Below are 12,511 nucleotides of genomic sequence, written 5' to 3'. Positions count from 1 at the left end.
CCCTATATACAGACTGCAAGCAATTAATCCACAAAAAATTATGTGCACGTTGGCAAGAAGCTTGGAATGGGTGCCCTACCCAACAATTAAACAAAATCAAGCCTGTAATAGTGCATTGGCATCCTAGTCAGTGCAGGGTTCACTGGGAGGAAGGTAGTTCTTGCTTGGCTACACATAGGACATTCTTCTACCTGATGCATTCCTATTTGCTGAGGGCAGATGATTGTCCTGTGTGTAGACATTTTAAAGCAGTTTTAACTATATATCATATTTTGTAGAATGTACGTCTTTTAGTAATGAACACCGTTTATGTTTTGCCCATTTGTCTGAGCCTTACACTCGGGCAGATTTTGTCGGACGATGACAATGTGTCAGATCTATTTAGGTTTTTACAACTGATTAATCTATATAGTTTTATTTAGATAACTTTAACATTTAATATTATAACTGTTTTTATGTCATACATTTGCACTTGGGCATCGCGTGACACAGAGACAACCCCAAGGCAGAATGCGCTGGTCCCGAAGGAACTAGTAGTTCTTGGTGACTCTATTGTCAGGGAAACGGGGAACATGCTTTGTAAAAAAAGATAGGTGGAACAGGACCAGGGTATGTCTGCCAGGGGCAAAGGTTGATGACGTTGTAGAGCGAATATCATCTTTTAAGGGCATAAAAGGTGATATAGTTGTACACGTTGGCACTAATAATATTAAGAGTAGGAGACCGGCAGAATTACTTAACAAGTACAGGTCACTGTTGAACAAAAGCCGAGAATTAGGGTTGAATTTGAAAGTGTCTGCAATTCTGCCAGACACGATAGGAGGGAGTATATGATGAGAGCCTTGTCGATCAATTCGGCCCTGGAAAGATTGTGCAAGGCTCAAGGGGTAGAATTTTTTCAGCCTGGACTGTACTTGTTAACAGGAGAGATTGCTTCTACAGGGATGGGATACACTTAAATAGAAAGGGTGCAAGAATATTTGCTGATGCTATCGAGGCAGTGTGAGGTGGGTCGGAAAACTGCTAGCTTGGGGGGAGACAAAGACCAATAGATTGACAGTAGCCACTGGCAGAGGTGAAAGAGATTCTTGCACTGCTTCTATTAGAATGAGCAGAAGCCTGGAAAACAAGATGCATGGTATTTCAGAGACTGCTGGGAGCCATTGCGGTACAAGTAAACACATGGGTTGTGTTAGGGTAGCTAAGAATAGAAACAGGTGCAGGTATACTTGCGTGTACACAATGCTAGGAGTTTAGTAAATAAATTTGATGAATTTGAGGTATTGCTCAAAACATCAAAGGCAGATATTGTTGGGATATCAGAGACGTGGTGTCACACAGATATAAGGGATGCAGAACTGCAATTTTGGGAGTACAACATCTACAGAAAGGATAGACAGGATAGGAGGGGGAGGGGTTATGCTATTAGTTAAGAAACACATAAAAACCAAGGAAGTGAAGCCAGTCGACATCGCCGGACAGTGCAGTGTTGAGTCAGTTTGGTGTGACATAAGCATTGGGAGATCAAAATTGAGAGTAGGAGTGTGCTATAGGCCTAATGACTCTGATGAGTATAATAAGGAACTGTACAGGGAAATAGAGTGGGCCAGTAAATCAGAGAGTCTTATAATGGGAGATTTTAATTTCCCAGATATTGACTGGAATTTGGGGGCTGGTTACTCACACACTAGCAGGGCTTTTGTGGATTTATTGGATGATTGTTTTCTACATCAGCATGTTCGGGAGGCAACTAGAGGGAGTAATACTCTTGATTTGATTATCAGCAGTGATTCTTCATGCATTAAGAATCTGCAGATAAACGAACCACTAGGTGGCAGTGATCACAAGTGTGCTGAAGTGGGTTTACTCAAAGAGGTAACTACCATTAGGGGTAAAGGGAAGGGTTATTGCTTCCGTAAAGGCGACTACGATGGACTGAGACAGTATTTAAATTCTATACAGTGGGACCAACTGATGATGTTACCAACAGCAAATTCAAAATGGGAAGCATTCAAAGAACTTATCTTGGAAGCTACTAGGCTTACATACCAACTAAGAAATATTGTTCAAGGTTTAGGCCAAAATGGATGTCAGATGAACTAATGAGGCATATGGCAGAGAAGAAAAATGCATGGGATACTTACAAATTAACACATGACACAGAAGCCTACGATAGATACAAGTTGATATGCAACCAAGTTACAAGGAGGTTAGGCAGGCAAAGGCAGATTACGAGAAATCCTTGGCAAGGGATGCAAAGAAAAACAGCAAAGAGTTCTTTACTTATGTTAACTCTAGAAGGAAGGGATGAATCAGATTGGTCCACTTGATATTGATGGATCAACTGTTGATGATCCTGCTCAGGTAGCTAACAAACTAAATGAATATTTTGCATCGACATTCACACATGAGGAGTTATTCAGCAAGGGGAATGCCAGAGGTGTATTCAACTCTAGCAGTAAGCTACAGAATCTTGAAATAACTGGGAGTAAAGTGGAGGAGAAACTGTTGAAGATAAACACAAGAAAGGCACCTGGGGTGGATGGGATCTATCCAGTTATATTAAAGGAGGCAGCAAAGGAAGTAAGCAAACCCTTAGCCATAATTATGAGAGCTTCCTTGGACTCAGGGGAGGTACCCATAGACTGGAAATGTGCAAATGTGACACCCCAATTCACAAAGGAGGATCAAAGGCTGACACAAGTAATTATAGACCTGTGAGCTTAACTTCTGTTCCAGGAAAATTAATGGAGGCACTGGTTAAAGAAGCACTGCAGGATCTTTAGACAAGACTTAGAAATACTTCAGTACTAGCAGACACAGCATGGTTTTGTTAAGGGGAAGTCTTGCCTGACCAACTTGATTGGATATTATGATGCAGTCACAAAGAACTGGATGCAGGGAATAACTTTGATATTATATACTTGGATCTTAGAAAGGCTTTTGATACTGTTGCACATGGAAGACTGCTACACAAATTGGAGCAGTGTGACATTGGAGGCAAATTGCTGCTATGGATAAAGGGGTGGTTGAGGGGGAGAAGACAGAGAGTGGTAATCAATGGACACTGCTCATCGTGGTCTAATGTTATTAGTGGAGTCCCTCAGGGCTCAGTGTTGGGTCCATTATTGTTTTCTGTATTTATAAATGATATTGATGATGGTATATCAAGCTTAATGTCAAATTTGCAGACGATACAAAGGTTGGCAGGGTTGTCAAGGACACTACTGACACTATGCTGCTGCAACAGGATCTGGAAAGGTTGAGCAGATGGGCTGAGAGGTGGCAATGAAGTTTAACATTGACAAATGTAAAGTACTACACATGGAAACAGCAACCCCAGAGCAACGTATCAACTCTGTGGTACTACACTGACAGTGGTAGAGAATGAAAGGGACTTGGGGGTGGTTGTGCAGGCAGATATGAAGTTCTCTGAGCAGTGCAGACGGGCTGCAAGAGTAGCTCATGGAGTATTGTCAATGATATACAGGAATTTTTCCAGCAGGGATAAGGAGGTGATTATTCCATTGTATAAGGCAATGGTCAGGCCACACCTAGAGTACTGTATACAGGTCTGGAGGCCTCATTTCAAGAAGGATGTAGAGCTGCTGGAACGAGTACAGAGAAGGGCAACAAGATTAGTGAATGGAACAAAGGGGTGCTCTTACGAAGAAAGGCTTAAGTTTGCAAGTTACAGTGTCTGGAGACTAGGCACCAGCGAGGTGATCTGATAGAGGTGTATAAAGCCTTGAATGGTTTAAGCATGCTCAATGCTGATGGGATTCTTCCTCTAGCTCAGAAAAATCACCTGAGAGGGCATAAATTCAAATTGAGGAAAGACAGATGTAGGATAGACGTGAGGAAATTTGCCTTTAGCCAGCGGGTGGTTGGTTGGTGGAACAGACTTCCATCCCTTGTGGTGGAGGTTGATAGCCTAAATAAGTTTAAGGCTCAGCTGGACAGGTATTTGGAATGAACAGAGGGGTGAAGTGGAAGTGGGGTTTTTTTTTTTTTTTGGCTGATGCTGCATAAACTTGCTTTCTTGTATCAAATGCCTCTACTAATGCTAATGCTAATTTGTTTATAATATATTAATCAGATATATATATTTTTTATATTTCTGCATACTTTTATATCTTTATATTTTATACTTTTAGACTTGGCACACAATAGGCTTACATGCTGATGCGCCATAAAACTCCTAACAACCAAGTAACCAACTAACTTCCTCATGCTCTTTGCAACGAATGCACATAATATAATCCTGATTCATAGAATTGTCCTTTGCAGTTCTTCCCTAAGCCAAAGCATTCCCACCACTGAAAAATACATTGGACTCAAACATGCAAAAACAAAGCAAAGAGCAGCAAAGCTCTTTGCTTTGCTGTTCTAGTCTGAGGCATGTTTTTAGGCTAATTTAATTCAAATAACACACAAAACTAAGAGATATTAATATAATAACATTACACTAATTCCACTTATTTGATGGCAATACAAACTATCCAGTTTAAGTTATGTACTCTGCAATACAGTTGTGTTATAAATTCACATTTGTATTACTATAAATTTATAGTTATGGGCTTAATAAAAGAACTTCTAATATTAATTTATACTCCTACAGAATTGTGTAAAAGAATACCAAGTAGTGTTTATATTGTTGTTATATCAATACAGTAACAATCTGATTGTTTCACTATTATGATATACAGTGTGGTGACTATTCTAAAGTGGGCTGTATTGAGTCCAAGAAAAAAGTATATATGTGAAAGGTGAAAAAATGGAGTATTTGAAATCATTCAATTTGCACTATGCCATGTTGATTGAAATAAATTACTTTTAGAAGCACGCAGGAACGTATATCAAAGCTTGCCGAGATGATTTTTTTAAGAGAGTGTGTGAAAAAGGAAACTGGATGCAAAAAAATAATTTTGATATCATATACTTGAATTTCAGGAAAGATTTGATACTGTTGCACATAAAAGACTTGTACAAATTGGAGCAGTGTGGCATTAGGGGAAAATTACTGCTATGGATAAAGGGATGGTTGAGTGGAAGAAGACAGATTGGTTATCAGTGGAGACTACGCTTCGTGGGCTAATGTATTAGCCCATTTTCTCGGCCCATTGTTGTTTTCTGTATTTATTAATCATATTGATGAAGTTATATCAGGCTTAATGTCTAAGTTTGCAGATGATACAAAGGTTGGCAGGCTGGTTAATGGCAGTAATGAAGGTGTTCTGCCCCAACAAGATATAGAAAAAATAAGCAGATGGGCTGAGAAGTGGCAATTGAAGTTTAACCTTGACAAATGCAAAGTACTGCATATGGGTAGCAGTAACCCCAGAGAAATGTACCAACTGTGTGTTATTACATTCAGGGTAGTGGAAAATGAAAAGGAGCTGGGGGGGGTGTAATTGTGCAGTCTGATATGAAGTTCTCTGAGCATTGCAGACAAGCTACCAGTACAGCTCATGGAGTTTTATCAATGATATATAGGAATTTTTCTAGCAGAGATAAGGAGGTGATCATCTTGTTTTACAGGCCAGTGGTTAGGCCACTTCTTGAGTACTGTGCACAAGTCTGGAGGCCTCATTTTAAGAAGGATGTAGATCTGCTGGAACAGGTAGAGAGAAGGGCAACGAGATTGGTGAAAGAACAATATATATTAATATATATGTTTAATTATAAAGGAATGCAAATATATATTATCCATATTTCATTTCATAATTAGTAAAACACCTTACAAGTTTAATTCCCACATTAGTGCTGATCCAGCTAATCTTTGAATTTTTCAAGCTCAACTACTTGCGGAAGTAACTTTTTATACTAATTTAGAAAATTACTGGAATAAGTTAAGAGAAAACTTGCTACAGTTCAGCCTAAAACTGTAATTTGAATTTATGTTGCCTGGGTCTAGTATTATTTATAACTTGTGAAAATGTTATCCTCATTCATTTTGCTATCTCATTTCAAATGTGAATTGGATCTTTTCTAAGGTACTTAGTTACCAAGCTCTGTAGCCTATGTATTCAAAGTCTTTCCTCACCCTTTTGCTGATTTCACAAAGTGCATCACCCATCTTTGGACATTTTCAAGAAGTTCAATGTTCAAGGTGTAGTCTTACCATTGCCTTATACAGCAGATTACGGCTTCCCTATTTCTGCAAGAAAATGTTCAATAAATCATTGATAGTACACCATGGACTTCTTGCTGCCTATCTACACTGCATGGAGAACCTTGTGTCTGTCTGAGTCTTAATACACCTCTTAGTGTGTAGGTTATTTTTGAGTTATTTCCCAAGTGTAAAACTGTCTTTTGTAGCAGTAAAATGTACCCATCAATTTTTGTATACCATCGCTGAAGTCCATCCCATTCTCAAGGAGTACTGCTTGGCATTAGTCATTAACCACTCCCCCAATTTTTATATCATCTGCAAATTTTGATATCATGTCCTGTAAACTGTAACCATTTCTTAATGTGATTTAAGAAAATCAGGAACAATTGCAGTCCCATCATCGATCCTCAAGAGACTCCAGTTCTAACGCTAACCCAATACTAAGAGTAATCATTAATCACAATCCTCTGCTTCCTGTCCTACAGCCAGCCTGCAGCTTACCCCTGATATCAGCATATTCCTTAAACTTCCATAGTTTCCTTTCCTGGAATTAAAGTCCACAGTTGTTTAACAACTGTAGCCTCTTTCTTCATTGTCCAACTTACAGTTGTGTGATCATTCCCTGCTAAGAGTTCTTGTACTGTCAGTCCTGTGATGCTATCCAGATCATGGGTGATGATCAGGCCTAGAATGTTCTTGCCTCTAGTACATTCCTTAGCATAGTTAATATAGCTAACAATTGTCTAGTTGATATATAAAAAAAAAATGTACTCATGGCGAGTGCACTCCACCTGCTCCAGTCTGTAAGAAACAAAGAAGGCGCTTGCATTTACTTGTCTATTCCATCTCCATGGAGAAGCTTTCATCATACTCTTTGTGATCTTTTAGTTTTTAGCTGCTGGCATGCATAAGTTCTGAAACTGGGAATGCTTTTGTTGCACTTAGACTCCTTTTGTTGAGAAGCATGATTTCCTCCCCCTCCTACCTTGCCACCCATCTTTCCTAAATATGTTATACATACTCCATAGTGAAGCTCATCATCTCCTATATCTGGGTAACACCAAGTTTTTGTTAACCTTATGTCAGGCATTAGTTGTCCTAACTAGGAGTTCAAACTTACTTGTTTTATTGACAGTACTCCTAACATTACTGTACACATTTACACTAAGTATTGTGTACTAACCCTGACACATCCTTTGAAATTATGTGAGTTTGTTGGCCTAGCATTACTTTTGCATTCATTACTTCTTTACATTATTGCTTATCATTACCACTCAAAATAAGTCAATTCAACTGGTCATGTACTTAACCCCGAGCTGGGGGTTCCTCCTTAGCCAGATGGGCAGGAGCAGCAGTGCGTAGCACGTGCTTCTTGATTAGACTGGGGTTCGAGCCTATGACCACCAAATACGGAGGATGCAGAAAGGTCAGGGAATGACCACGGCATATCCCCGGAGCAATAATGGCCTTAGTTGCTAATGCTCCTAAAAACCAAATAACAAAACAAAAACAAGCCCTGAGTTGGTCTCATGGGGTCAATTAAGATCCCCAGAAAATATTTCAGCGATTTGTGGTAGATGAAGAGTAATTTGCTTTTCATCTACTCCACCCATATAGCTGAAATTCCTAATAGCAGTTTTTCAAAATGTTTCCTTTGATTTCTCCACTGAAAATTCCAGAAATATTTGTTAATTACTGTACAATTAGGAAAAATTCATGAATTAAGTTAAACCTAATCATATGCATTTGTTGATTGGTATCTGTCACGATTATTGATAACAAGCTGGCTTTACGACACAAGTGTCATTTGGAATCAAACTGTTGACGTGCGCATTTCACATTTCATGCACTGGGCTCACCTTTTACTGACAAGTTGGTGTCCAATCACAGGCATTTGCTGAAGTGTGCAGTTTTAAATTTGCATTTCACTTGCCAGCAGGTCTAAAGGCAGTTTTATTTCAAAAATTAATTAAAAATGTGTGTTTATAATGTAAAAAATGGATATTTCAAAGTTGTGTTCAGAGAAAAGATTAAAAATATGGTGGCATCAAAAAGTGAACAGTTTGAATTATTTTTTGCTGCTTTTTCAAATGTAGACTCTTGGGGATCTAAGTAATCCCATGTAATTAGAGGAGGAACAATTGTTCTCGTGCCTACTTACAGGTTAAGGATAGGAATTGGTGATTTTTGAAGAGAGTGGTTACATGGTTCCAGCAGTTATCTCTATAAATTGTGAGGTTGGAGTACTATGCATTAACAAGAATGGCTGTGTATATCCATCCACACAGTTTTGCAGTTTCTCAATTTCTGTGATAGAGAAAACCAGTGTAAACCCCATTTCAATTGGAGTCTTTTGCTCATTATTATTTGGCCTTTGCAATGATGGAAAGAAGTTTTATGAAGCAGAACTGCTCTACTGTCTCGAGCAATAGTGCAACTCTGTTCCATAATATCTCCATAAGTTTTGTAGGTTTTAGAGAATGCTAATCATTGTGGGTACATCACCCTAACAGTGAAGTTTTCAGGCAGGAAAAGTGGGGGGCCACTTCTTGTGGTTTGGGACCAGGAACATTGTGTATTGATTACAACCATGACTTGTATTTGTATTTTTAGGAAATCTGCATACTGCTCCAAGCAACAAAACCAGATTTTGGGCATCTTGTTTTAGTAGTTGCAGAATTGTTTTGGCCACACCACAAGTTTCAGAACTGATTGTGATGGAGCTTGGGTGAATTGTAATATTGTATCTGGTTACAATCATCATGCATGCTGCCCTTTCACCCTGCAGCTGACAGCTGCTTTGAAGGATAAGTGAAGCTAATTATTAGCCCTCTACCACTATAAATAGGTCGAAAGTAATCCCACCAAGTTCATGGCTATTATGTATTAAGGTCAAAGATAAGATTTACATGTTGTTTATTTCCTGAATAGACTCCATATTACTTGTGTCCAAATACTTTTGCAATTATAGTCTATACGTACTTGCACAGGTCATTGGTTACGGCCTTGCCTTACTTGAAGAAGTCAGTAATATGGTGCACAATAATAATACAAACAAATGTTTGTATAAAAATAGTTTGTATTATTATTTTACATATTTAGCATATGTTGGGTAGATTGTTGCTTTAGCATTCTATATTCATAATTTATGCACAAAATTTTCCATTATTCCTTCTAAAATTACCATGGTTATATGTATGCTTATATTTTATTTAGATACCATATATTTTCACCTTCCCGATCTGGATAACCCTCGAAACACAATATATGGGATCTCTTGTTATCGACAGATGAATGCAGAAGTAAGTATTAAAAAGCCATATAAATAAGGAAAAAGTATAGTAAATCCCAGTATTATGAGAAGTATAATCTAGAATTACTATCAATTTAATTCTTTCATAAGTGAATTGCTGTGTTAAATTGGAGAAGTCAGTTTTCCTCTGGGAGCTATGTGGAGTGAATTTTTGTGGAATGTTGAAAATTTGTAAAGATTGAAATCTTTGTACATAAATGCTTTTAAATATGAATTTGTTCTTGTTTTTGGCTTGATTGCCTGACATTAGTGAAATTACTATAAAAAATAAAATCAGAATTTTAAAAATAAATTGGGAAAAAAATGCAGTAATATCTTATATGTCACTTTATGTATCACTTGATCCAGTTTCATAAACATCTAGATCTGAATACAGAAAATATTTTTCCAAGCATAAACTAGACAATGAGGCTAACAAGTACAATTTTCAGATCTGTTTGCCTGCTGCCATCTATTATAAACTCCATATACTATCACAAACATAGCATTGCTGATCTTCCTATAGATCTTTAATTCTTTCATAAGTGAATTGCTGTGTTAAATTGGAGAAGTCTGTTTTCCTCTGGGAGCTATGTGGAGTGAATTTTTGTGGAATTTTGAAAATTTGTAATTGTAAATGATTTTTCAGGACACATTATTTGAAACAATCTTGAAAATGTACACACACACACACACACACTCACTCACTCTCTGGTGCCTCCATAGCCACGTGGGAAGGAGCAGCAGTGCATAGCACACGCTTTCTTGATTAGACCGGGGTTCGAGCCCATCACCACCAAATACGGAGGATGCGGAAAGGTCAGGGAATGACGACCGCATATTCCCGGAGCAATATGGCCTTAGTTGCTAATGCTTCTAAAAACCAAATAACAACAAAAAATAACAAATAGCACACTCTCTCTCTCTTTTGTGTAGGAGACTCCAGGGGCATAATATCTTTAAGCAGGTGTGGGCTAACTCCAGCTTGCAAACTTGCATGATCCGGCTCTCTGTCATTTTAAAAATATATATAATAAATGAATATATATTGTGAAATTGTTTGTTGTAATTTTTATTATATTTTCTATTATTAAAATGTTTTTAACATTTTAATTGAGTGACATTTAAGGACTCATTTGAATTCATTTGAAGCAGTGTTGCCAAATGGTAAGCAAGCATAGCTTCTGGCAACACTGTTAAGCAGGCATAGACTTGCATGCAGTCAGTAGTGGCTCCTGGACTCAGCTCTGCAGAATGTGACTGCAGTGCAAGTGTATTGTGCGTTTCAATGACAAATGTCAGTGAATAAGTGGCTAATAAAAATAAATAATTTGGAGAGGATTTACCATTTTATTTTTATGAAGGTATTTATTGAAGCCTATCACAATGCGTAATTGAAAATCTAAGATTATTAAGGTTTTATAAAATGTTTGAAATTATAATAATTTTTGATTTAATTTTTTTTATAATTGTGTACTATAATTACATTTTTGTAATTTTATCTCGAATTTGTATTTCATTTTTCTTATTAATAAAATTAATTATATGTACAAATATGTATAAATATTACAATAAATTACATAAAACTGTTTATGACAATTTTTTAATTATACACCATTTTAATAATCCTAAAAATCATGGAAAGCTAAAAAAAATTTGGCTTGTGTGTACCTCACAGACATTTTATTTGGCCTGCCATTTAAAAAGGTTACCCAACCCTGGCTTTAAATATAGGAGAATTCTGTGATAAGGGTTTTTGGAAGACTTGGAAAGTTCATTATAATGTGGATTATATTTTACATTATTGTTTGTTTGTTTGTTATTTGGTTTTAGGAGCATTAGCAGCTAAGGCCATATTGCTCCAGGGATATGCGGTGGTCATTCCCTGACCTTTCCGCATCCTCCATATTTGGTGGTCACGTGCTCGAACCCCGGTCTAATCAAGAAGCGTGTGCTACGCACTGCTGCTCCTGCCCACCTGGCTACAGAGGCACCGATTTTACATTATAATGAGTGCTCTTTTGACATTAGAAGTAACCAAAGCTTCTGTTTCTAGACCTGCTAGATGTACATTGTGAAACAAATTACAATGTCTGTACATTAGAGGAAATGTAAATTAAAGTGTGTAAGACATGTCAGAGGAAATGAAAAAAAAAATAAAATAAGCTTATATGTCTGTGGTCATTGACATATAATCCTGTCCTATCAGAATGGAATTTACATCCTGTAATTTATCAAATTCCTTTTCTATTACAACCCCAACATCTAAATATCCAGAACCTCAACTTGAGAGGATAGGTAGTCATCCTGCCCTCCACCCTTGCTTTAATATTAGTAGTTGCAAATGATGCAAGGAAACAAGCTTATACAGCATCAGAAAAAAAAACAAAACACCCTTCCCACATCGCCTGGTAATCCTCTCCAATAATTTCTTTAATTCTTCTTTCAGGTTATTCAAATTACCCACTTCCACAACACCAGATGAAAGTTTTTCCTAACAGTCAACTACCCTTTGGTTGATAGCAAATTTCTACACAATCTGTCCTGCAGTCATCCTTCCTCAATTTTAATCTGTGCTCCCTTATGGGTGTTGTCTGAGTAAAACTAAGGATGCTGTCAACATATAGCTTACTCAATCCGTTCAAAGCCTTAGAACACCTCAATCAGGTCTCCTTGCAGGTGCCCTCTTTCCAGACACTGAATTTATGGAACTCACATCTTTTTTGGTAAGGGTAAGTGTTCCTGGTGGCAAAACTATAAATCTTTAACAACCATATCAAATCATCTGTCAGGTCCTCCACAGTGGTGGACCTGGCAGTATGGTAGTTTTGCCACTGAATACCCTTTCATTCTCACTAATCTCATTATTCTTCTCTGCAGACATTCCAGCAGATCCCTTTTGAAGTTCCAGATACTTCACCTTTCAGGCTCTGATCCTATCTGGTGCAGCAGATTTCTTTGAGCTTTCAGTATTTTTTATTCTTTCAAAATGGTGATCAGCATACTCTTAAGAATGATGAAATATTTAGCAATGTTAGCCTTAGAATGCATGCAGTTATTACAACTTGTAAAATCTTAATTTTGTCTGTGATTGGCATATCAAA

General features: G+C 37.5%; 1 protein-coding gene across 1 annotated transcript in view; it reads left to right on the top strand.

Annotated features, from left to right (window-relative positions):
• The window catches only part of LOC150079477 (late secretory pathway protein AVL9 homolog), a 269,555-nt gene that overhangs the window by 18,192 nt on the left and 238,852 nt on the right, over window positions 1–12,511 (top strand). The window contains exon 3 of the mRNA XM_090383082.1: window positions 9,332–9,417. Coding sequence (XP_090239208.1) covers window positions 9,332–9,417 — 86 coding nt within the window. The remainder of the gene's footprint in view (window positions 1–9,331; window positions 9,418–12,511) is intronic.

Source organism: Mastigoproctus giganteus, chromosome 10 (genome assembly GCF_048544385.1).
Source record: "Mastigoproctus giganteus isolate SK-2022 chromosome 10, ASM4854438v1, whole genome shotgun sequence".
Lineage (NCBI taxonomy): Eukaryota > Metazoa > Arthropoda > Arachnida > Uropygi > Thelyphonidae > Mastigoproctus > Mastigoproctus giganteus.
This window is presented reverse-complemented; position numbering and strand designations above follow the sequence as displayed.